This window comes from Phoca vitulina, unplaced genomic scaffold (assembly GCF_004348235.1).
Source record: "Phoca vitulina isolate PV1807 unplaced genomic scaffold, GSC_HSeal_1.0 scaffold6, whole genome shotgun sequence".
NCBI classification, from domain to species: domain Eukaryota; kingdom Metazoa; phylum Chordata; class Mammalia; order Carnivora; family Phocidae; genus Phoca; species Phoca vitulina.
The window spans coordinates 39,445,514-39,472,500 of NW_022589709.1; the positions used below are offsets into that span (position 1 = coordinate 39,445,514).

At 36.6% G+C, this 26,987-nt stretch overlaps 1 protein-coding gene across 1 annotated transcript in view; it reads right to left on the minus strand.

Moving 5' to 3' along the window:
• The window catches only part of ADGRV1 (adhesion G protein-coupled receptor V1), a 538,587-nt gene that overhangs the window by 349,435 nt on the left and 162,165 nt on the right, over positions 1-26,987 (minus strand). Inside the window, exons 45-57 of the mRNA XM_032403550.1 lie at positions 26,190-26,347; positions 25,953-26,099; positions 25,508-25,615; positions 22,545-22,809; positions 21,671-21,793; positions 15,810-16,032; positions 15,279-15,483; positions 9,692-9,838; positions 7,153-7,408; positions 5,405-5,607; positions 4,048-4,224; positions 3,367-3,549; positions 884-1,063 (exon numbers count right to left, since the gene is read on the minus strand). Coding sequence (XP_032259441.1) covers positions 884-1,063; positions 3,367-3,549; positions 4,048-4,224; positions 5,405-5,607; positions 7,153-7,408; positions 9,692-9,838; positions 15,279-15,483; positions 15,810-16,032; positions 21,671-21,793; positions 22,545-22,809; positions 25,508-25,615; positions 25,953-26,099; positions 26,190-26,347 — 2,375 coding nt within the window. The remainder of the gene's footprint in view (positions 1-883; positions 1,064-3,366; positions 3,550-4,047; positions 4,225-5,404; positions 5,608-7,152; positions 7,409-9,691; positions 9,839-15,278; positions 15,484-15,809; positions 16,033-21,670; positions 21,794-22,544; positions 22,810-25,507; positions 25,616-25,952; positions 26,100-26,189; positions 26,348-26,987) is intronic.

Consider the following 26,987-nt stretch of genomic DNA (forward strand, 5'->3'; position numbering starts at 1 on the left):
ATAATGAGCATTAGAGCAAACTGTTTATTATTTAAAACGATCTATGATGAATTACTGATTCCCTGTAAGTGATCAAATACAGAGAATGGTGACCTGCAGAGCCAGAAAAGTTGTGTATATTAGAATTATCTACATATATTTATGATTATTTCATCTTGGAATTTCCTTTGAAAGATAAAGTCTTAAAAATTACGATAAAAGATCATCATGTGTAATTATGATATAGTTTTAACAATTCATTTTATATTTAAGATGTAGAGGTCATTTAGTACTAACCACCAAATCTGGCTGCATAAATGATTTGTTAAGCTTTTTTTCTTCCTCTGCAGTTGAAGTGATAATAATTGGCTTCTCTCTTGCAAGTCTTGGAAGGAGACAGCCAGTGGGAAGTAAGAGGGAAGAAAGAAGAAATACAAATACTTGCACTGGGGTGACTGTGGTGTTTTGTTCAATGTAAGTCAAGAGAGTACCAGAAGGGTGGGCAAAATAAATTCTGCCCCCCTCGCCCCCAGCTAAATGTATCCTAGCATGTAACACTTAGATCCATGACAGAATCTTGCCTTGTGACCAGGATAGGGGTCTGGCAGCAAGGCAGGCTGAGAACAGAACGTATGGACAAAAAGCAGATCTTGGTCTATGTTACCCAATAAAAAATAATTTGTTCCCCCTTGTAAATACCTGATGTAAGAGTACTCATTATTGTCAAACACAGATGAGAGGACCAGCACTTAATTCAATAGCCAACTCTAAGTACTCTTGAGCAGAGAATCGTAAGTGAGGGGTAATAGTTTTTTTTAAAAAATGAAAGGCGTCTTTCTTCTAACAATTACAAAAAAAATTTAGCCTAGGGGAAGGCACCCTCCTCCCCATATATATAACTTACAGTCTTTTCTTCAAATCCAAATACTCCAAATGGAGAATCATTTTGTGGAATAATAACAGTTAGCACAACATCATCACCAAGCCTGCCACCTCCAGCCACCCTGATTAAGGAAATATTGAATGTCTCCATGAGTTCAAGTTCAGCATCATCAATTATGGTAATTTCTATCATTGCAGTAGCCTACAAAAGAAAGACGGAAGAAAGAAGGAAAAAAGGGAGAGAGAGAAGAAGGGAAGGAGGGAGGGTAAGAGGCAAGGAGGATATAATGTAATAGCAATTTTCGATCATATATAAATAAACTTTTAGCTGACAGAACATAGTACAAAAAAGTATTTTTTGCCCTATTATGTTTAAAATACTATTTTAAAGTTATATATATATATATATATGATAAAGTATTTCGAAGTCAGGAATTTATAGTCTATTATTTTCAAGATAAAGGAAATTACATATGTAATAAAATATAGTGTTATTTATGTATACAAAAACCAGCAAAGCCTGATTCTTGAACAAAAATATTTAAAATGCCATACAGGCTGTAATAACCATTGCACAAACATAAACCATAGAAATTATCATTGTTTTTGGTAGTTAGAATAAATCCCTTTGGTTTCAAATATCACTCTTATAATGTAAAAGAAAGGTAGGAAGAAAACCCAAATCTGCTGTTCTTTCATGTTTATGATCAGAATGTCATTCATTTGTCTGGTCCATATTAAACAATTTTATAACTTATAAAAGTAAAACTTGGTCCAGCTTGTGATTTCACTATTGGTCATAAAAATATTCCAGTTGTGGGTCGCCTGGTGGCTCAGTCGGTTGAGCTCTGCTTTCAGGTCAGGTCATGATCTCATTGTCCTGGGATCGAGCTCCACATCAGGCTCCCTGCTCAGTGTGGAGTCAGCTTGTCTTGCTCTTTCTCTGCCCCTCTCCTGCTTGTGCTCGCTCGCATCTCTTTCTCTCTCAATTAAATAAATAAATCTTTAAAAAAATATTCCAGTTGTATCTCCACACTTAAAATCTTTTCTATATCTTGGAGGGAAATTCCAGTATTTTGACAAAGATGTTTACCAGAAAATGAAGTTTTTCTACCTAAATCTACCTAAAACCTTTAATAAAAGAGCAAAGTGAGAAATCTGGATTTACACCCAAGGGCAGAAACCTGAACAAAATCAAATGTTGAAATGGAAGCTTATTAAAATGTCTGCACCTCAACTCTGTACTGTAAAAAACAGAATACCTACCCTAGAGAATGTTAACTTTAAGAATGATGATGATCTTAAGACACTGTTAAATAACAGGACTTCAACCTCATACACAAAATAAAATGCTGGTAATATAAGTAAAGGTGGAAGGCTATTTCAATGAAAAATCAATGTATTTGTTTCTACTTTGAGTGTAAAAATCTGTATTTCGCCTCCTTTTAGTAAGAGATGTTTTAAAGTTCTAAATTTGTTAAAAACTCATGATTTCAAATATTAACAACAAAGACCATTTTGTGTAGGAAAGTCTAGATCTATATGTTTATTTTTCAGCAGCAACTAATAAGTTGATACGTACTGTACAAATTTGTCTCGGCAAAATCAGACTTTGTGTGAGTGGATACTGCTATTTGAGGCTATTAACAATTTCATGGTTGTTCACACACTTTTTCCATTTATTGAGTTAAAATTTTATGAAAAGGTTTGTACTTACATATTACAAAATGCTCAATTTGCAAAACATAACTCTTAGAGAATACTTTAGCTCAAATCTAAAACAACGTTTTTCAATTTTTCTAGTTTTAATTATTTTGTCTCTTTTCTATCATTTTAAAAAGTCTTGTTTTTATTATAACAAAAAATTGGGGTTATTAAAAGTAATAAATGTGCACACCTGTAGTGCAAAATCAAGTAAATAAATATCTATACTGATAAGAAATAAATAGATAGGGACGCCTGGGTGGCTCAGTCAGTTAAGCATCTGCCTTTGGCTCAGGTTATGATCCCAGGGTCCTGGGATCGAGTCCAGCATCGGGCTCCTTGCTCAGTGGGGAGTCTGCTTCTCCCTCTGCCTGCCGCTCCCCCTGCTTGTGCTCTCCTCTCTCTCCCACTCTCTCACAAATAAATAAATAAAATCTTTTATAAAAAAAAAGAAATAAATAGAATGTATTAACCTAAAATTCATAAGGAATAGTGAAGTTCACCAGGCACTTTTTAAAATTCATTCTTAGGCACTTCTAAGTCATTTATTATCCTCATTTAACTTCTGCTTAAAATAGAATCAGGTGGGGGACTTCAGAAAAGGGTAAGATTCTTGCCTCTTCATGTTCTCTTCCTACGTCTGTTAATAAATTATAACATGTTAACTCATAATAATTCTGTTTGGCTTGATATACAAAGTATAATACATTTAGCAGTCACTAATGCACATTCATTTGGTGGATATCTATAAAATGTTTGAAGTACAACCAAAAATTGCTAATATGTTTGTGATTAGCATACTTGTTTATCTGCAAATTCAAGAATCCCATGAGATGGCTTAAAGTCTTCTAGGCCAGCAGTGTCCACTGTTGCTTTCCAATAAACATTGACAGCCCCAAAGCTTCCAGCCAGCCGGACTACAGGAACTTGAAGAACATTCAGGGGCGGAGGCACCTCATAGGCAGTAATAACTCCACCAATATCCTTTAGGTAAAGAATATAAGTTAAAATACCAGACAAAATTAACTTTTTATATGTCATCACTTTCTAAATTTATTATTTCTTCTTCTATTTCACCCTTTAAAGTAGAAATCAATAATCGGATATAAATATACATAATAGGTGTTCAGAATTCTTACATTTTTTAAAAGTTTTTAAACTTATTTATTCATTTAAGCAATCTCTACACCCAACATGGGGCTTGAACTCACGACCTTGAGATCAAGAGTCGCATGCTCTTCTGACTGAGCCAGCCAGGCACTTCTAGAACTCTTAGGCTTAAATTTAATGAAAATAAACTTGCTTAATCCTTTGGTCTAACACAAAGAGAACTAAGAATTAGCCTATAAGACAAATTTTAAGACAGGTATTTAATAAATATCTAGAAGCAAAGCCAATTATTTTGCAGAAAATATATGACATTGGCCAAATCAGCAGGTAGAAGCTTCTGTATTACTATAAATATATTAAAGTTTATCTTACTCTGGTAACATGAAACTTAAAAATTCCTCTGGGATCATCATTTTCTTCAATCATTATCTCAACTATTTCTATCCCAGGCCTCTGCACACTTGGCTGTCCTGCAGAGAAGTCAGAATTCACCAGGTACACATCAGTGATGTTGACAATAAATCCTTCCTCCAACTCGGGAGCATTATCCTGGGGTAGGGGGAGGACAGGAGAGAGATTATGTTCTATTTTTAAAAATACACTGAATTTGCTTTGGAAACCTGATACTTTTCAGTGAGAAATAAATGATGGCCCACAGGAATGGGTAGCTCTTTCACACATACAGAAAAGATTCCTTTTTATATTTTAATACATTCCCACTGACAATTTCAGAATCTTAGGAGATATTCAATCTTCTTAGTGAGTTTTTAATTGAAGCCTAATACTCATTAGCAAGTAAAATAATTTTTAAAAACCCATCACACAATTTTGACCATATCCTATCCAATATGTTTTATGTATATAATAGTGCCCCCCAAATTTAGAAGAAATGGTAAATGCTACATACATCTTAAAAATGAAAGCTCTAGACTTATAAATCTAGGCATTATCCAATATTTTAATTAACTTTTTAAAAACTGTTACTTTATTTCTTGATAGGTAACAAAAAATTTCAAAAGTAAAAAGAATACATAGTGAAGAGGAAAAGAAACTTCTATTTTGTCCCGTCCCTTATGTCTTTCCCGAATGTCCTTTCCGGAAGCCACTATCATCTACTATCACTCATACTGCTATTAGTAACGCTAATGTTACTATGCAACATTATTTTAATAACATATATTTGTTTTTAATATTGTTATATACTATTGTAATAGTATTGTAGTTACAATACTATTGTAATATACACAATATTTAGTTATTATGTAATATTATAAATAACACTATTAACTACTCTCAGTTTCTTGTGAATCATTACAGATACACACTTTTCTCTTTATATACATGAGAGAGCACTAAAACCAGATCTAAACCCTCTGAAGAATAATCTTGGGTTTGAGTAATTGTATCATGACGTGAAAATACTGCCCTATCAAACCAACAATAAAAATAATTAGATTAATTTGGGCATTTTATTCATTCGCTCATTAGTTTAAAACTAACCAACCAAGAAAATAGTGGATCCAGACATATAACTAAATTCCAATTCAATGCTTCAAAGGTCATTCAAACAATATTCCAGTTAGAGTACTCACAATTTTACACTGAAAAGCAATCTTTTCAAAGATTTTTATCTTTAAGAGCATCACATTTTTCTTTTTTTTAAATCACATTTTTATCTTTAAGAGCATTTCCTTTATTTTACATCATATTCATTGCAGCCTAAACTTACCGGCAAAATGGCAACTTTGATGTAAGTTTCTCTTATGTTTTCTTTCATTATTATTATTGTTTCTTGTAGCACATAATCTTCATTCTCAGTAGCTTGATTATCGACGTGCAATAAGAAATTGGGTTTAGCTACCAAATGAATGGCAATGGCCCCAAACAGTCCTTTATTTCGAACAATTGGTAACTGAAGAATGGTGATGTTCTCTGTGAGAAAGACATGCCTCAAGTAAATAAGATTTCTATTTGTAGTCGATACCACCACTTCAGGTGGAATATTCTGCACTATCCTGATGTATACTCCCCCAAGGAGTATTTTGTGCTTTTGTCCCCCTTGTCCCCAAAGTTGTGACAATCATCGTACATTATATCCCAGTTCTAAATCCTCACTTCAGGTTCTCTAATGCACCCTCCTACGTTGCACATGAGCTTTAACAAAAATTGCTGAAAATCTTAAGAAAGTACTTATGTGCAGATTGACAGCTAATTACAAATGCTAAGAAGATTTCAAAAATGAAAAATTATGGGGCGCCTGGGTAGCTCAGTGGGTTAAGCGTCTGACTCTGGGTTTCAGCACAGGTCATTATCTCAGGGTTGTGGGATCAAGCCCTGCATCCGGCTCTGCGCTCAGTACCAGGCTTGTCCCTCTGCCCTTCCCCCCCCCAAATAAATACATAAAATCTTTAAAAAAATGAAAAATTAATTAAATACACAAAGTCATCACTTAATAACTTAATCATTAGAAGAAGAATAATTTTGTTCTTATAGTGAGGTGTCTGTCACAAGGATCAAAGTATTTCACAGCATCAATATTTTTATTTCATTTTTTAGATTTTTAAAATTAAATTTGCTATATAAATGGACAAAAAAATGCTTGTCAGTCTTCCCCACTGGTCTGTGAGGTTCTAATAACCTAAGACTGTGTCTTTGGTTCCAGAACACACAGCACAATTTGTGGCACTTACTAGGTGCTTCAAAATGTTTGTTGAATTAATAAATGAACATATTTTAAGTCTACTGCTTCTGTTCCCATATATACAGACATATAAAGGCCCAGGTGCATAATTATGTCATTTCTTCCACCAACTATTTAAATGAAAGGTCTTTGAAAGATGTCCATGTTTCTGTCTGACACTTTTAGAGGCTTCACATTGCATATTCTAAATAAATACATATATGTTGAAATATATTTGTTCAAATAAGTCAACTGGTCTTTATCTACAAAAGTCTATTGATCCTACAGCTGATATGAATAGTTATTTAGGCAAAGATCTCAGCACTAAGCTTAAAGGAAATAGGGACTAATTACTTACACTTCACAGAAAAATTATTCTAATTACAGCTTTGGGTTTAACAATTAATACCCTGAGTACCAAATGTATCTCATTGTGTTGCTTATTGTTCCCTATAACTACATAAAGGAATCTGAGAAGGGAAGAGAACATATAAATGATGAAGAAGAGAAAGTAATATAAAAACCTGTCACCTTTACTGCAATGACTTACTAAAATATTAATATTTCTATTATGACAGTAACACCTCAAAAGAGTACAAGCATTTCTTATAGCACTATTGCTGAGGGTGTACATGATCATAAAATTTAATAAACAAAAAGTAAAAAGGATTGAGTATGATCTGTCAAACTAAAAAAATATATAAATATATAAAAGGGATTTATATTCCTAGTAAACATTACAATTAAATTACCCAATAAAACTTATTAGAACGTGAAAAATATTTAACAACATTTACCTTTAGGCTCTGCTACTCTAACGAAGAGAAACTCAGAGTGCCAACCCACCAAGCCATGAGGTGAGTCATTGGGCAGAGTCGTTATCACAGATTTGTTTCTTTTCTCATCAATGGTAGCACCTTTTGATGGGTCCTCTACCCCTTCTGTGGTAATCCGAATGAGTGTTATGCTCACCATCTCTGATAGCTCTGGTACATCATCAGCAAGAACAGTCAGAGTGATTGTAGACAGTGCCTGGCCTTCAGAAAATGAAATCTAAAATTTTAAAGAAAGAAGATTTTATTTATTTTGTAATTGTCACTGTGCAATAAAAATATCAAAACATTAAATTTTCTTTCAATACTGACCACAACTTAAGTAACAAGAGGGATTTAAGCAACACAATATAATTTTACAAATCAATTAACTGTTTCTCATGTTAAAAAGTGGAAGATTGTTAGGAAAAAAGAAAAAAAGTAAACCATTACAGAAACTTAACCTGATAAAGCATGTAGCCAAATTGTCACATCCTGAAGCCTACGGTCTATTAAAATATAGAGTACATAGTCTCACTGGGAGTCTAAGTCCTGGATACCATATTTTTAAAAATCTATAAAGATAAAAGAAGGTGGCATACTAGTTTAAACATTTTTCTCTACAAAAATTTTGCCAGGATTGTTATTTCCTTTGGTTAAACGCTGAATAGATGTAAAATTTAAGAATGAATCAATCAAAATAGGGTAGAGAGAGAAAGATAAAAAAGAGATACAAATCAAAGCGTCTCTCTCCTCCTGTTGTGCCTCTATTGTCTAGAGTAAAATCCACATTTGCTAAAAGGCATCTGAAAGTCTTTCTGATAGGGCTTCTGTCTGCTCCTTGAATGTCACTTCCAATTGCTCTCCACCTTATACCCTATTCTCTAGCAACATGACTACAAACTACAATCATCCAAACTAGCATTCCAGGCCCATTTTGTTGACACTCATCTCCACCTAAAGAAGGCACTTGAGGATATAAACTTAAGAGCTTTATTAATAAAATCAGGGGTCAGAAAATCTTTTTCATCAAGTTTTACTGGAATACATCCCAGTTCATTCGATTATATACTGTCCAACACCTTATTGTGCTACAAAGGCAAAGTTCAGTATCTAGGAAAGAGCCATAAGAGTGCACAAGTCTAAAATATTCACTATCTGGCTATTTACAGAAAAAGTTTACTGACTCTTGAATAAAATAATTAAATCTTCAAAATATAGTCTACACTTAAGATACTATTATGCATTTAAACAGAAATCATTTTAATCATGTTTATATAAGAATATTAATTGGGAAAATATAATTCAGAACATACAGAACCTGATAGATACAACTTACATAGTTGAATATATAGTTTTGGTAACTTGTGTAAAGTAAATATTCAATGCAATAAAATTTGCCATAACATTTTTAAGATACCAAAGCTCTAATCTCCTTTCAAATGATACAGAAACCTAGAAATGGTGGACCATAACATTCATCTGTCTTTTTTTGAGATAATTTCATGAGAGGTCTTTTAAAGGAACTCTTCAGAGAAACATTTGGGGAAAATACATGGATAAATCTATAAAACCCGAGACAAGTCTAGAAGACCACCCATCTTCCAATTAGGAACTAAAGGTTCTTTAAACTCTCTCTTTGTGAGTCATTTACTTCTCTGACCCAATCTGATTCCACTCTTCAACCTGTGTCCCAATTTTATAATATCTTCCAATAGTAGATAAAATGATCCTCTGCCCAGATCCCTTCTTGGGACTGATGCACCCATCCCCCAGCTGGTAGGAATAACAGCTTTTATGTTTCTCACTGGGAACTGCCTTCAGCTGCAGTAAACTTTCACTCAAGGTTATGCCCCACTCAGAAGGTGGTATGAGGTCCAGGATGGCTAAAATGGGGATGCAAAATCTCAGCCTCCTTGCTCCAACTGGAAACAACTCCAAAGGACTAGCTCAGTTCCAGAACTTCCTCACAGACTCAATCCCAGGCATAACTACCCAGGGATCAATGTCCCCCTCTGCACATTCCTACCTTCCTTGTTCCCTTATAGGTGTGTCTCCCCAGGAATCCACCCACAACTCTCAATCTCAGAGTCTGTCTACAGGAAACTCAACCTACATCACTCAACAATTCTGATCTGCTTTTTCATATGTATGACTATCCTACATAGGTTTGTTCCCTACTTACTGCTTCCATTTTAGCCAAATCTTGAAACCACATTTCCATCTCCAGTTTGATTGGTTTTATCTTTCTGACAACGTAATGCATTCATAATTTGGCCAACTGATGTACTGAACCTAAAAAGGGATTTTTTTTACAGATATTTTGGAACTATAGGAAAAAAGAACAATAATCACAACATTAAAACTAACCTTAAATTGTTTCCCTCTCTATGGTGATTAGTAGGAATCCAGTGCTGACATGGTCAAATTCAAACACTTCATCCATAAGGCAGGGTTTGGTCCCATGCATCAATAGTAACCATAATTTAAAAGTGACTCTCCTATAATTTTCTAAATTACATACCACTCCTGAGGTAGGAAATATATCACTAATACTTCCGTCAGCTTCCCACACTATGGTTATACGACCATATGTTCCTTTTAAGCGCTCAACATTCAAGGTTACAAGGCTATCTTGTTCCATTTCTTCCACTTGCTTATATAATGAATTCTGAAAAACACACAGGAAGTCACAAGGGATTAGCTGAAATTACCTAAGTAGACTTTTATTCATGCTGTTGTGCATGTGCAAACTTCACAGTACTAAGCAACATGATACAACTTGATACAACATGAAAACAACACGATATGAGTGAAAAACATAGTTTAAAAAACAGCAATATATGATGACCACGATTTTAATTTGAAAATACACATGTTTGAATAACTAGTTTTTTTTTAAGATTTTATTCACTTATTTGACACACACACACACACACACACAGAGACAGAGAGTGCAAGCAGGGGGAGTAGCAGACGGGGAGGGAAAAGCAGCCCTCTCCACTGAGCAGGGAGCCCGATGCGGGGCTCAATCCCAGGACCTTGGGATCATGACCTGAGCCAAAGGCAGACGCTTAACTGACTGACCCACCCAGGCACCCCATGTTTGAATAACTAAAAGACTAAGTTAAAGTAAATTAAAATGTTAATCATTATAGAATTATTTTTACTTTGTCTTCTTGTTTCTGTAAATTTCAAATTTCTTCAATGAACATCTTATTTCCACATTCAGAAAGCATACACTTTTTGGAAAGCATTACACATAGTATGTCAAGTTTGTAGAAATGAAAGGACATAGAGTCAGGAGATGAGGGAAGTCTTCTTCCCCGGCATAACTTCTGGCAATCCCTCTAGGTCTTGTTTCCTACTTGTAAAATAAGTTTTTGGTCTACATGGCCTCTAGAGTCCCACTCAAATGTAAAGACATGATGAGAACGAGGGCACTCTTTCTGATCACTTATAAATGTCTCCTATCCTTAAATTCATATCCTCTGAAATGTTCTGCAGGCTGTGCGGTTTCCATGATGGTGTTTCACCCTTAGCTCCTGGTCCTTACGACTATTTTTATTGCCAAAAATATCCCCTGCCCCTCTTTTCACCTAGACTCCGTGGCCTCTTTCCTCTGTTCCAGACTGATTTCCACCTCCGTGTGACTGAACTCCTCCTCTAACAGTTGCAGCATCTCTTGACAGCCGCTGAATGAAATTTTGCTCAAAATTAATACTCCAAAGAATTCCTTCTTACAAGACCCCTAGTTTATCCATAAGCAATAACGACAGACTATGGAGTATAAAGATTTTAAAAAATCTTCCCAGTAATGGTTTTCTTTTTCTTGTCTTTTTACTGTGGTAATCTGAAAAGAAATTCCTCCATGAATTTCTTACAGCTTCTAAAAGCTTCTATTTAGAATGCGAATTTGAGTAGATAGCCTATCCTATGGCAGTGTTTTACATTGCATTTTAACATATTGTTACAAATGTTACATAGTAATAAAATCTTGCTCAAAGCATTCAAATATTCCTACAGAAAATATCTTGATTTAAAAATATGCATATGGGGCACCTGACTGGCTCAGTCAGTAGAGCATATGACTCAACCTTGGGGATTGTAAATTCACACCCCACATTGGGTATAGAGAATCCTTAAAAATAAAAACTTTAACGAAATAAAATAAAATAAAATATTCATATAATTTGTTCACAAACAACAACGCCTTTTCAAAGAGAAGCCTCTCTGGCTCTATGTCCTCTATTGATAAGGGTTATTAAAATAAGAATTTAATACAGCCAGAAAATTGTCAAGAAACTCTCTTTATATGGGCACCTGGGTGGCTCAGTCATTAAGCGTCTGCCTTTGGCTCAGGTCATGATCCTGGGGTCCTGGGATCGAGCCCCGCATCGGGCTCCCAGCTCGGTGGGAAGCCTGCTTCCCACTCCCCCTGCTTGTGTTCCCTCTCTCTCCGTGTGTCTCTCTGTCAAATAAATAAAATCTTAAAAAAAAAAAATTCTCTTTATCTACTAAATCTTATCTTAGAACAAGGATGTCCAAACACAAGAGGCCTGTATGGAGGAATTCTACTGAATGGACTGAAAGAACCCAGGATACTATCTGTTGGGAAGGATTAAACCACAGTACTTTAATGTCTCTAGAGTAACCTTAGACCAAGCTTCAGAAGGAGAAATCTATCACAGAATGGGCTCCCCATCTGCAGCAAGGCTTGTGAGAGGACGAGACCATGCAGCAGGGCACGCTGGTTCTCGTCCCAGGCATCCCAGCTCTGCCCTATGTATTTGTACAACCCCAAGAAAGCCCTGTGAGTGTTCTGTCCCCTCCCCACCAAGAATAATGACAGGGTCACACTAAGCACCTCCTGTGTGCCAGGCACTTTTCTGGAATAAAGCTGTGAACAAAGCAGTACCTCAGCTCTCACAGCCTTGCATTCTGGTAAAAGAAACTGACAATAGACAAGGCCATTATAAGTTTCATAAAGAAGAACAAGGCAGGATAAAAAGGTACAGAATGGTGGTGGGGAGCTACAATTTTCAGTCAGAGGAGGCCTTTCTGGTAAGGTGTCATTTGAAGAAAGTGAGGCAACAAGTCATGTCAGTACGTGCTGGGGACAGAGACGGTCTTCCTTCTTCCTAATCCTCCCCACTATAGCTCATGCCCTAGAGCTGCACCTACACAGTAGCCACTGGCCACACGTGGCTACTGAGCACCTGAAACGTGACTGGTCTCTAAGTATAAAATGCACACTGCAGTTTGAAGACAAAGTATGAAAGAAAGGATATAAAAAAGGATACAAAATATTTCATCAATCATTTTTATGTTGGTTCATATATTGGGTTAAACAAAATAAAATATTAAAAATAATTTCACTTGTTTCTATTTTTTTTATGTGGCTAAAAAACTTAAAGTTATATACGTGGCTCACATTATAACTCTACTGGGCAGAGCTGTTTCAGAGGAAGCTGACCTGCCTTTATCTCCAGAGATGGGCCAGACTGGATAACAGGGTGATCCTACAACACTTGCAAGCAACTGGCTCAGGACATTAGCACGTCCAAAACTCCTCATCTCATCCCTCAAAGCTGCTCCTTTTACAGTCATCCATATCTCGTGAAAGGCAAGTGCCTGCTTCCTGTAGCTCTGTGGTTTATTGCTGAATTACCACACTAGTTTCCTGTCTATTTCTGTCCTCGCCCACTTACTATCTAGTCTATTCTATGGCCAGAATGGTTCTTTTCAAATGTGGGTCAGATCAAGTTGCTCTTCCACTCCAACCCTTTCCCTCGGGGACGAACTTCATGATGGTACTCAGGGGCTCGTGCAGCCGTGAATTCACACAGTAGCCTCCCTGCTAGCCTTGGAAGGCCTGCTCTAAAGTTGGCCCTCACCTGATGTCTGGGACGTTGAGTTCCGGGAGGATTCCCACCATTCCCGGAACTCACACTGGCTCCCTGTGCCTGAACTGTGCACACAATGTGGTTTATACTGGACACCTATTTTCATTCTGGCAGTCTGGAATTTTGGCATGTGTCGGGCTGAGAGTGCCTGCATCATCAGTCCCCAGTTAAGACCCCAGGCCCTGAGTCTCTAAGGAGCTTCCCTGGTTGGCAACACCTCTCACATGCTGTCAGAATTCAACTCAATGCTGGGGGCATTAAGTGTGTGCTGCGTGGCTCCCCTGGGAGAGAGCTCTTGGAAGCTTGCCATGGTTTCCTCTGCACCTCTACTCCACATGCCGTTTCCCTTGATGATTTTGCTTTGTATCCCCTTCACTGTAATAAATCATAGTATGAGTATGACTAAACCCTGAGTCCTTTGAGTCCTCCTAGCAAGTCATAAACCTGTGGGCGCTGCTGAGGAAGCCGGAAACAGAGCCCTGGCCCTTCACCTCTTGGGCCTCCTCTTTCCCTCGTACACTGACTTCAGCCACAGTGGCCTCCTTGCTGCACCAGATGGGTGAGGCCTCACTTCAGGGCCTTTCCTCTTGATGGTTCCCCCTGCCTTGAATGTTCTTCCCCTGTCTCCTCCAGGCCTTCGTCCTCAGGTCACTTCCTCAGTGCCACCCTCCCTGATAGCCTATGTTTTATTTCTCTGCACACAACCTCCACCCCCACCTCACAATCTCCATCTGTCCTCCCTGCCTAACGTTCCTCCAGGGCACTTATTACCATCACACAGAGTACAGGTGTCTCGCACGTCTTCGTCTACTGTCTGTCTCCCTTTGCCTCCTCCACAATTCAGAGAAATGAGGATATGAGATTTTTTACTATTTTATTTCTTGATATATCTCTAGCATCTGGAAACAGTACCTGGTACACAGTAGGTGTTTGTTAAATAACTGCTACATGAATGAATAAATTAATGAACAGATGAATGAATGGCTTTGTTAGTTATGGCCAATGAGACATAAGAAAAGTTTTCTAGAGGCTTTTGGGAAATCTCTTCCTTGCCCCAAGTGCCACATTTCTTTCTCCCCAATGGGACATAAACAAGAAAGCAGTGGCCCTAACAATAACATCAGCTTTCAAACAACCAAATGAAGAATCAACTTTATGTTGGCAAAGTGGAGAAATGCAAAGAATCTGAGCCATGGTGACACAGTAAAGTATCCAACCGTGAGGCCCATCTTCTCTGTGGACATGTTTTTGGTGTCTAAACCACTTTTAGCTGAGTTTTCCTTACTTGCAGAATATTTCAGAGAACAATGCATGATAGCTGCAGCTGTAACTCGAGTTAAGAAATCAAGACAGAGTTGGCAAATAGGGCTAAATGATGCAATATAGATGGGTGTCCTTTTGCTAAGGAATATGAAGTCCGAGCATGGAAGTCGACCTGGTAAGATCTGCATAGTTCTCTTTCCTCAGGGGAAACCACCCCCATGTGTACAATGCATGTACAGTTACAAACATAACCCCCACTCTCTCTCTCTCTTTCTCCTTCAATACACAAAGGACAGTAATACATTTGTAGGTGATGCATGTGACAAAACACAGTATATAGTCTATTTGGAATGTGCTTCATCATTACCCCCTAGAGATAAGGCTAACACTGGAGCCAAACTCCAGGACTAAGGCCAACTAGTAACATTTCAAATTCAATCTTGTAAGAGGAATCACTACATTAAAAAGTTTAGGACAAGTCGATTCAGAGGTTTCAGTGTGTAGGAATAGAAATTATAAGACAACAGTAAAGTTCACAATAAAATGCAGAGTGGGGCAGAGGGTGAAATGGGGAAAGAGAAAGGAGAAAGGCTGAAGATATTCAAAGTAGGACAGAATGCTGACAATATCTAATATATAAATACAATGAATAGGGGCATCTGGGTGGCTCAGCTGGTTAAGTGTCTGACTCTTGATTTCAGCTCAGGTCATGATCTCAGGGTCAAGAGATCGAACCCCGCATCAGGCTCTGTGCTTGGCACAGAGTCTGCTTGAGATTCTCGCTCCTCCTCCCTCTCTCTGCCCTTCCCCCCATTCCCATGCTCTCCCTCCCTCTCTAAATAAATAAATAAATACATAAATACATAAATAAATAAAAGCTTTAAAATAAATAAATGAATACAATGAATAAATCATTTTGATTTCTAAGTGTGGGATCTTTACCTGAGCAAATCCAACGACTCCATAGGCATCATCATTAGACAGAATAGTTATTTTTACATAACTGTTAATACCAATCTCTGCTCCTCCTTTGGGATTTTGAAGCTGAACTCTAAAGGATTCTTCTTCTTCTGGAATTGTATCATCAAGGATGTTTACCGCTATTACAGCTTCTCTGTCACCAGGTTCAAATATCAGTTCACCTGAACTAGCATAAGAAGTATATCAAGTAAATCAGCTGCAACAGATCTCAGGCATATACATATACAAACCCATAAAACTCTCAAAACACTGATTAATATTAAACATTTGGAAAAATCATATTTCATAAATAAAATTATAACATAAAATGTTCATAATACTGATTAACTTCATAAAGTAGATATAAGAACTATGGACTACAACCAAATTTCTAGATTATAAATTACTCTTATATTTTGTATATTTCCAGTCACTAAATAAACACTTAGAAATTAGGTGCCATATAAAACTATGGTGAGCATAAAGAGACTTTGCATAAAATGCTGAACCTACCTAGGAATAAAGTCAGACTGACTCGAGATGAAGGCCAGCTCATATATGTGTGAGTGGACAGCTCCCACTAGAGCGATTAAACTCTTGCTTGAATTAAAGGACTTTACTGTAACAGAAGCTGCATCATGAGCAGAAGGGGCTTCCAGAATAAAAGAGAATTGATTCAGCTCTGAATTCCAGCAGTAAAGAGCAGACGTAGCTTGGCCAATAAAAAGGATGTGGACTGTAGGAAGGAAAGAAAAGGCAACTACAGTGAAACGTGAATGTCACCGCACACCCTCCCCATCAGGGTACCAAAGCAAAACTTTTCTACACTCAAAGTTCCATTTTGATTTCTGGATTAACTAAATATGACCTGATTTCTGAAAATCAAAATATTATTTAAAATAACTGAATGTAAATAGTAATTTTTTAAATGCTGTGGAGTGACCAAACCAGCCTAACAGTAAACCCACAATCCACTTAATAAATAAGAAACCACTGGATAGTAAAGCCCAAATGGATTGTGGACTCTTTTATTCATCTCGGTATTTATTTGTTGGATAGCATGGTAGGATATTTTTTAAAGTGAAAAATATGCATAATCCCACAACTCAATGTTTCATTTTTATATTTTCCATTCCAGTCACCATCCGTAAGAATTCATGATGAGCATAATTATAAACAGACTAAATACAAAAAAATTCTTAATTGAAATGCTTAATCCTATATTTATATGGCACTTCTTAGGTGTTGCTACAAAGCATTCAAATTTATGATTTTAATGCATAGAGTTGATCTTTAAAATATACTTAATTTCTCTACACTGTTTATTTTATTTTTCAATATTAACTAGAGACAGTTATTAATTCTTTTCACTTGATAAATTCCTTTTTTTTTTTTTTTAAGTAGGCTCCACACCCAGCATGAAGCCCAATGTGGGGCTTGAATTCACAACCCTGAGATCAAGACCTGAGCTGAGATCAAGAGTCGGACGCTTAACCGACTGAGCCACACAGGTGCCCCTTCACTTTATAAATTCTTAAAGGTGATAATTAGGCCAAAGGATCTGAACAAATTTATGATCTCAGAGTATATGCTGCCAATGCTTTTTGAAATGTTGGTAGGAAAACGTGCTCTTAATGATTCAACACAATGGCAAACATCAGCGAATATGGAGGCGAGAGGAGCTTAGTACATTGTATAGAAAGGGAAATTTGGAGTCAGGGAGCTTACTACACTGTACATGCCACTAAGTAATCTTCAGACTTAAAACTAGGGAGAAGCATGAGAAACCAACCAGAAACATGCACAAATTCCAGTACCTGAAGAAACACATCAGAACATAACGATATCAACTAAGATGGGTTTGGTTATTAAAACAGCACATAGAACTAGAAACCATGAAAATTTTAGCCTATAAGGTTACAATGGAAGATCCATATTCCTACTCTTAAATACCAAGAATTACTCATTATGTTTATTTATGGTAATTATTTAAGTACTATTGCAGGTTAGTAAATGTTGCATAAAAGGTAAAAATTAAGAAAAATGTTATTAGTGAACTTGCTTTTTAAAAATGATCATATATTTTTCATACAGCTCTGTAAAACTGAAGATATTCAGTAAAGAGCAAATTCTTCAGAGGGATCTAAACATCTCCTAAGTTTAAATGATTCTACAGTCTCAATCAATCAATCAATCTACAGGCTCAACCAAAATCGTAAAGTGTTCTGAGCATCACTGATTATGTATCTTAATCCTCAGAGGTATACCCTATTCACTTCCTCCCAATCTGATAAGTATGAGAAGGCAGCAAATAGATAATGAGACATTCAGAGTAGGAAATGTACGGGGCTCAAATCTGCATTTTTGTATGCAGAGAGCGTTTTCTCAGAAAATAGCCGTTTGTACTGTTCAAGATCATAGAACTGGGTCAGGAGTTTATAAGGATAAAAAACCCTTAAGTCCCTACTCTGGGGAACAGAATTTTAACTGGTACTGATTACAGAATTCCCTTCCAGTTAGCAAAACTATAAATAAACAAAAGTATTCCAAAGGAAGGCAACTGGCTGAGATTATTTAAGGAGTGAGTGAACATAGAGAAGTCCCAGGACGGAGTGCGAGAGTGAGCATTCCTAGCACTTAGAGATCTGGGAGAAGAAACCAGTAACACATAGGACAGCCAGAGAGGGCTGTGTGGGAAGCAGCGTCCTCAGGACAGGGCGGGATTCCAGTGCAAGGACATGAGGGGCATTCTGAGGAGAAAAGTTCCAGAACGTAACTGTTCTGGGGGACACTGTGGAAGGGTTTGGGGAGTTGGGGGAGGAGAGAGCTGAGTCCCTAGTCTGGAAATTAGGGCTTATGTGGTCCAGAGCATGCACAGACCAGATGGGATGAGTCGCTTTCTCCCAAGGGGGCCTGGGCTTCTTATGGTGACTACACAGGGATGGAAAGAGTGATGAATTCATCCAAATGATTTCCACAGATGATGATTTTCAAAGGTGATCGTTTTGGTGAAGAGGAGAGTGTTGGGAAAAGAAGGAGAAGGGTAGGAGTGAGTGTCTTTCCAGCAGATTTATTAAATGGCTCTTCCTTACAGAAGCTTTCTAAGCATCCCTTAGACCCGGTCAAGTTTTCTCCATTTTGTGGTAGTAGAGCACTTTATCCTCTGATAGCAGTTACCTGTTTGTAGTTAGAAACTTATTTGTGTTATTATACATCGTGTCACCCTTCCCTATTGCATGTTAAAACTTCTCCAGAGCCGGGGGTATAAAAGATTTTGTTTACCCTCGTTTCCGCAGGGCCTACCACTATGCCTGGTACGTACGTGGCATTTTAAAAATCTATTAAATAACGAAGGAGAGAAGGAAGAAGGGAAAGATAAGTTTATATGTCCTTGCAGCCTTTATCATATTCATTCTTCCTTTTCCATTTAAAGAATTAAGTTTCTACCCAATAATCTCTGTCAAGTCATTAAGCAGAATAAATATGTAATCCTCACAGTCATGGCTCCAATCTAATATTTGACATATTCAAAATAAGAAAGTCCTTGAATATTATTTAATGCATAATTTCAGCTTTCAGGGGATCTATAATAAGCCATTCTAAATAATTACTTATAATCTTTTCATACTTCTACCACCTCAAGTCACAGAAACAAAAGAAATAAAAAGACCTCACAATGGGTCCCTTAACAAGCCTCTGGCAGAATTTTTCATAAATTCTTTTAGAAAGTGTGCCTATTCTATTTCTTTAAAAATCTTTAAAGGGAGTTCTATAACTTCAATTAACAGCCCATTCAGGCAGCACTTGTCATCCTTAAAAACATTCATTAGGAAACTATTTTGAATTATAATAAGTGATTCAAGTAGATACAGTTAGTCCACTTGAAAACTTGAGGTACAAGAAAAGCAAAAATAATAAAGCCACAGAATTAAAGGACAAGTAGACACAAACTAAACAAATACATGATGAAATATACATAATTTATGTAGTAAATCAATTGTTGAGTAAATGCTAAGAAAGCCCCAGAGCTGTACTTCACAGGATAACATCACAGCTTCATGGCCTGTCAGAGTCTGACAAATAAAGAGAAGTTATTTACGGAGAGGACGTTCAGAACAGAGGCAGACACAGGACTCTGACAGCAGAGTGAATCTGGAGTGGAGGGCAGACAATGATGTAACAGTCCAGATGCACAGAGACCAGAGTCTGGGAGAACGTGGTGTGGACACAGGGCTGAGGGGGGGTAGGGCATATGGAAAGAAAGCACAATGAGATAGATAACCCATAAAAGGTGAGAGATAAATAAGATCTGAGTCCTGGTCAGCAGTGCAGGCGACTTCAGGAGACAGTGTCTAAGGATTACAGTGCCTGATACAGAAAGCTACAGCCAGGCACCTAGGAGAAAACCAACAAGAGCAGACTCCTGGATTTGTGCTAAATCCTCTATTCTTCTCAATATCATTTACTTTATAGATACTAGCTTTTATGAGTCCAACTACCTGAACGTATTGATGTCTCCAAAATCTAAATCTCTAACTGATTTCTTCGAGTGCCACATCTCTAACCACCCACAGAGGCTTCTATATCAACTCTTGCCTGGGCAGTTGCAAACTATTGCATCCAGCATATTCTGTACACCAAAGCTAGGTGGAGTTATTAAACATGCCTTTGATCATCACTTGCCTTTGAAATGCCTTCAAGGATTTCTCTACCCCAATAATGCTCAGAGCATAGTCCCTGAACCTCTCATGGTCACTGAGACACTTCAGGAGCGTCTGTGAAGTCAAAACTATTTTTGTAGTAATACTAAGATGTCATTTGTCTACAACATTCTCATTCTTTCATGAGCGTATGTGGGATTTTCTAGAGGCCATATGACCGATAATATTACAGTAAGTAGAATACAGACGCAGACATGAGAATCCAGATAAAACATGCTATTTTCATTCACATGTAATGAGTTCACTGCTATCATTCTCAATTGAATTAATAAGTATCTTTAAAATTTCTCCTCTTTAATTTCTAATACAATAAATATCAGTAGATAGAATCCACATGAAATCTTTAAATTTTTAAGAGGTTGAAAAGTTCCTAAGACAAAAATATTTGGGAACCACTGAACCATCAAACACAGATCAAATCCTAAGCCTGACATGCCAGACCTTCTTGTACAGACGATAGTGTATGTTTCCAACCTTACCACCACTACATTCTGAGTCAAATCCTCTGTCCCCAGCACTCTAGTCTGCTCATTGTGCCCGCAACGTCATATATACTTCTACCTTTTTCTTTTGCTCACATCTTTCCCTCTACCCACAACATTTCCTACCAGCCTATCCAGGCCTAGTTCAAGCTCCCCTCTGAGACCCCTTCAATTCTACCATTCACAGAGCAAATGGGTCTGGAATTCTATCTTGAATTAATGTGTTAATATTTTTCTTGCTTCTCCAACCAGACATTAAACCTCTGAAGGCAAGGAATTCTTCATAACTTTAAACAATGACTTACATATAATGCCTAATCAATAAATGGTACTGTTTAATTCATACACAATTGCTATGTCTCAGTTTAAAAGCGGGACTTTGATTCATCCAGACTCACAGGTTGAGTCACTTGGTTTGGCTGCTGAGTTTCTCTGGGCACCTCAACAGGAAACATGCTGACTCACTGAGCATGCCCCCTGCATTCTTCACCCCTGCTCTGGGAGGCAGTCCCCCAGGATCACCATGCCAACTGGTGTTGCCTTCTGAGCCTTATTACCATGGGCCCACCCACCTGATTCTTCACCAACTCTGAAATGGTCCTGTGGCCTCCAAACAACATTCACCCCTTGGTTTCTCACTAACAGACTTTGTTTTGGAAATCACTCCAAATAAAATTATTGCTTATGTTTCTGATTAAAAACATGTGGATTAAAGAACAGAAAACCAAGAAAGGATCAGACTGGAAGAAGGATGGGAGAGTGAACAAGGACTGCAGAGTTCTTACAATCATTTTCTGACTTTTAAAAAACACTTCAATGCAGATACCTGCTATCCTCTTATATTTTCATATTTAAAACATATTACTATATGTAATGTCACTCTTCATTTTTCTCTAGACAGAATATATTATCTTACTATATCCTTCACTAATATTTTCTGCCATATTTCAGTTATTCTGATTCTTCTCAAGCACAATGCCCATTTTAAAAGTAGTAGTCCTTTTGAATTTCTAGGATTTCCAGAAATATTTCTGTTAAGATCTTGATTTTACATCCTTATTAAAATACCTAGTGTCTGGCAATGTGATACTATCTCTAATTCAATACAATTAAAATTATTCTAGCTTTCCACACTGCATTTCAGATTAGTTAGCAGTTTAAAAACCCTTACCTATTCCTGAAGCTGGTGTAAAGGAGTAGATCCTATTAACAGTAGCAAAATCCAGGGATTGAAAATATCTGAAAGAGGGCTGTCCTGTCTCCCAGATGAAAATATCAATTGAATTCTGATTTCCTACAATAATGGAATAAAAGTCAAATCTGAAGGCAAAAGTTACAGGAAAAAAATGACAAAATTACACAGTAAAAAAAATAATAAAAATATCAAATTTAATTTAAAAAACAAATTTAGTGGATATTCCTCCAAATTAGTTTAATTAAACAAAAATACGGCCTAATAGGAAACACTTCAAAAGTCTTTTTACATTTACCACATGAAGTACATAAATGGCTGGCCACTGATTAATCAGGATCTGATATAAAAGAAAGAACAATGACACATTTTCTGTTTTTTAGGAATGTTGAAATTTTACCCATGAAAGTTCCACTAAGCAGAAGAGAGCATATTTATATTCAGAGAATATTTTCAAATAGTCTTATCAAAAGTTGCTGAGCACTAATTATTACTGCTATAAATTACCCATGGCTCCTCAAGGATAGTCACATAAAATGTCACTGCACTTTGGATATAAGATCTTCAGATATCTTTTCATAGATCTTTTCACTTTACATGCCCATCCCCAATTTTATTTTAATATAACTTTAAAGCAGTAGCTCATAATCTACAGATTATACACGTATCACTTAAAATGTGGTCTTTTTTTTCCAAAATCCACTTGCAGCTGACAGTCAGTACATTATCCATCAAGAAATGGATTAGCAAAAAATTATTCCAAGAGCTACATATTTTCATAAAGAACATATTACATGAATGCTAGATAATTTTGACAACTATGTATGCATTACAAACACTATTATCTTCTCACCTAGAAAGACAGTTTTGGCAAAAATTAAATAAATATCATCGCCTGAAGTCAAGGCCTCAACTTGTGTTGTCCCATTGATTGGCACTTCTTGAAAGTTAATAAACTCACTGCCAGACCATCTGAGTAAAAGGGAATTTGGCCTGGCATTAATCTGGGAAATGGCTAAGAACACAGAGCCTCCTCTGGTGAACAAGGCTATGCTCTGCACACCTCGGACAGGGAGTGTCTGATGTAACGTGAAGCTTCCTCCGCTCCATCTGAAGACCTGTGGGAAATGTTCAAATACAAAACCCTTCGTGACTAGGAATTTAGCATTTGTGTGAATTTAAGCAATATCATATATTCCGTCTCCTAGCCCCCCCCCTTTATTACTAGGAGGATACTTTCATAAAAGAGAAAATATCAGAACTGATGCTCTCTCACTGCTCTTTTTATCTGTGTGTGTGTGTGTGTATAAGCACACACAGAGAAATAAATGAAAAAGAAGTTACGTGAAAATAAATCAATCTCAAATATACATCTGGGTAAGGGTTGGTCACCGCAAGAGAAAGGGGAAGCCAAAACTAGGAGAAAAGTCATTTAAGTATGAAAAATTCAGATCTGGATAAGAAATTTTCTGATGCTATAATATCATTCCTTACCCACTGTTTAAGCAATAGGATATAAAAAGAAACACCAAAACTCTTTAGTCCTGAAGGTGGCAATGTACACAAGGTTTTAAGGTGAGTGTTCATATATTTAAAATTAAAAGAAAATCCTGAATCCACCTGGTTTCTTACACAATCTGGTCAATTGCACAAAGAATTATATTTATTCAGTCAACAATTGGGAACCTATGTGGGCCTGGCATTATGCTAAGAGTTATGGACAGAGTGGCCTCTCCCCTTATAGATCTTATTAACTGATAGGAAAAGGCCAATGATAAATACATCAATGATTAAATAAATGTATGATTATTCAGTTGAGACAAATGCTGAAGATAACAATTGGGATATGATAAAGAATTATGGGTGTTACTAGGGAAATAAAGTTACAAAGAATGACATGACAAAATTTCTAAGGCAGAAAATGTTTGTCATAAGCTGAATGAAGACTGGTCCAACTAGAAGGAAGTTGACTGTCCTGAGGGAATGGAGACAGTAAGAATGGAGAGGTAAGATCATGAGGTATCTTTTGTCAGGATGACCATATAATGTATAACGGGGATCCTTTACAGAGGAAAAGGGACAATACTGACAATTACCTCAGGACAACAGACATAATCCAGTCCTGTGCTGGGTAGATAAATAACTAAGGTTATGCTACTTATAGTCCATGTTAAATAACTTAGAATTTATCCTATGTATAATTGGAAATCATTGAATCGTTTTAAAATGAGGAAAAACGTGAAATAATTAATATTTTTAAAAGACTACTCCAGCTCCTTGATGGAGAATGGATGTGAGGAGTCAGGGAAGAAGTTCAGAGACCAGCTAGGCAGCAACTCCAACAGTGTGGGTGAGAAATGATGGAAGCTGGACTACGGAGAGAGAAAGAGAGGTGGAAAGAAATCTCTGTCTTCAAAACATTACTGGGAGATATAATCAAAAACAGTAATAAATTAGATGTGAATGAATAAAAATGAATAATCAAGGGAGATGTGTGCCAGCATTTTGTTTTGTGCAATTGCATTTATGAGGCTGCCATTTCCTGAGATGAAAGCAAGCACTGCAACAAGTTTCACAGAGAAAATCAAAGTTCAGTTTGGGATATGTTAAATTTTAGATACTTAAAACATATGTATGTGGAGATGCCAATAGGAAGTTAGATATGTAAGTCTAGAAATTAGAGAAAAGGCTACCAAGAAAAGTGGAAGACAGCCTACAGCTGATACCTAAAGACAGAGGATTGATAGAAGTACCTGGAGTGAGTGAAAGAAATTTGAACTAAAACTAAACCTGGACAACTCCAAGACATCTGAGTTCAGAAAAGGGAAGAGGAAGTAGCAGTGGAGACTGGGAAGGGCGGCACAGAGACAGGAGGAGAACGTGTGGTATCATAGAAATGAAGAGGAGAAGTGGCTGAAATTTGAGGATGAGGTGACTGTCACATGCTAACAGGAAGCAGCCTAAGACAAAGACAGAAAAACATCCAGTGAATTTGCGACCCAGTTGTCATCAGTAACCATGAGGTAAGACAAAGCAGGTAGACAATTCCTTCAAGGTTTCTTACCACAGAGGGGAGGAAAGGAAGAAAACAAAGTAGAAGGGGGTGAAATGAGGAGAGAAATTCCCTTTGAAGCTTGGAGATGTGCATTTATGCGGACTAGTATAATCCAATAGAGATGCTAGTGATGCCACACACAGAGGGAGTAACCAAACCTTCTGATGGCCAGAGGAGCCTGGCTTTTATAGAAGGAAAGCTTCCTCCGTAACAGGATGGAGGAATAAAACTATGTTGCAAGAAGGTTTCCAAATTTGGTCTTGGCAAGATGACTAAGCTCCTTCCAGAAAGCAGTTTAGTCATCAAAGTCATTAGCAAAAATGAGGAGATGAGAAGCAGGTACAGGAGTCTGAGGAGTGAGAAAATTATCAAATAAGCATTATTAGGATTATGAGATGTCGTTTACTTGAGAAATGTGGAATTTCTGGCGTGATGTTAAGTGCCCATCTGGCAATGTTAATCATGAAGTTTTAGTTATACCATCTGTCCAGTTATGTGATTTTTCTCCATAACATTTTTCAATGCCATTAAATTCTGATTAAATGTTCATGCTTATTACTACACTTGCTCTGGCTCTTGAAAACAATATTTACAATTCTACTGTTTAAAAATTAACTGTGACTAATTAACATCTACACTCTACTTTGCTACTTTACCACAACCAAATTATGGGGTTTTTTTTTATACTAAACTTACAGACTACATCTTTGATGAGTTTCAAATATAGCATTTTTTTTTAATTCACTTTAAAATAATCAAACCTGAGTTAACTCAGAATCATCTCTTTGACTTGCGACAATTAAATAATCTTGATTGTCTGAACTAAAATATTTTACTTGAGAAGTTTCCGAAATAATGACTGTTTGTACCTGCAAGGAAGACAAAACCATGGGAATAAATATTTAAAGGAGAATTTTACTAGGAAAGGCTCTGAATACAGTAATAGTATGAGTTAGTATTTAAAGTTCAAAACTTGAAAAATCATTCTGAGCACTAGGTATGCATACCTAGGTATCATTTCAAGACAAACAAAAATATCCCTGAATTAAGACACTCTGTTAAAATGTGTATCAACTTGCAAAAAAAAAAAAAAAAAAACCTTTCACATTAATATAGAACATATATTATCTTCCATTTAGCTCAATCTTACAAATCTGATTTTTCCTTTAAATAAAGCAACCTACAAAAAATGAAGATATTTTTTACCAAGAATAATTTGAATCCAGATGTGAATGTATAGACACTGTTAACAGAAGGCTTTTTGTCACTTCTTTCTTCATGAGTAATCACAAAGTAAGGGGAAAGACCAATATTAAAGGCCTCACAAGTTTTAGGATTTTCTATATTTAAATCCTAGGAAATAAGAAATAACAGTAATTCAAGAGACATCCAAAATTCACATGTACATTTTATTTTATGTACTATAAAATGACTGATGGTTACCTCAAGTGGAATAAAAATCCCTTGCCATCGATAAATAGTAGAAGACAATTTTCTTAACATTACACCATATAGTGAATCTTCCAAAGTAAAGAAACACCAACCAGAAGCCGATGCCTCCAAAAAACTCTGAACTATGGAAAACACAGCATCCATTCCCCCTGAAATACGTAAATCATGATTTGTTAATGTACAAAACCTTCAAAACTTTATCTATGCCAAGTTTATTGCTTAAACAGCAAGACCAGTGAGTTTGTTACCAGAAATAAAGATCCTTCTATGATGTGTGTGTGTCTGTCAGACAGAGAAAATATAAGCTAGAGAACTTAGAAATAACTAAAAGTAACAATTTTTAAAAAAAAAACTGTTAAAACTCTACACTAAACCCATGTAGATTTTTCCAAAGTGTATTTAAAATACTAAATGTGGGATGCCTGGGTGGCTCAGTCAGTTAAGCCGCTGCCTTTAGCTCAGGTCATGATCCCAGGGTCCTGGGATTGAGTCCAGTATTGGGCTCCTTGCTCAGCAGGGAGCTTGCTTCTCCCTCTCCCTCCCCCTGCTCATTCTCTCTCTCTTCTCTCTCTCTTTCTGACAAATAAATAAAATCTTTTAAAAAATAATAAATAAAATAAGTAAAATAAAATGCTAAATGTATATTTTAAAGGGAAATATGCTCAAAATGATTTTTATTAACTTTCATAAAGATGATGAAAATATAATTGAGAAATGTTTAAAATAATATACAGTTTTATAGAAACATGCTAAATGTTGCGTTTTAAAAACTTACACTATTAATTTGAA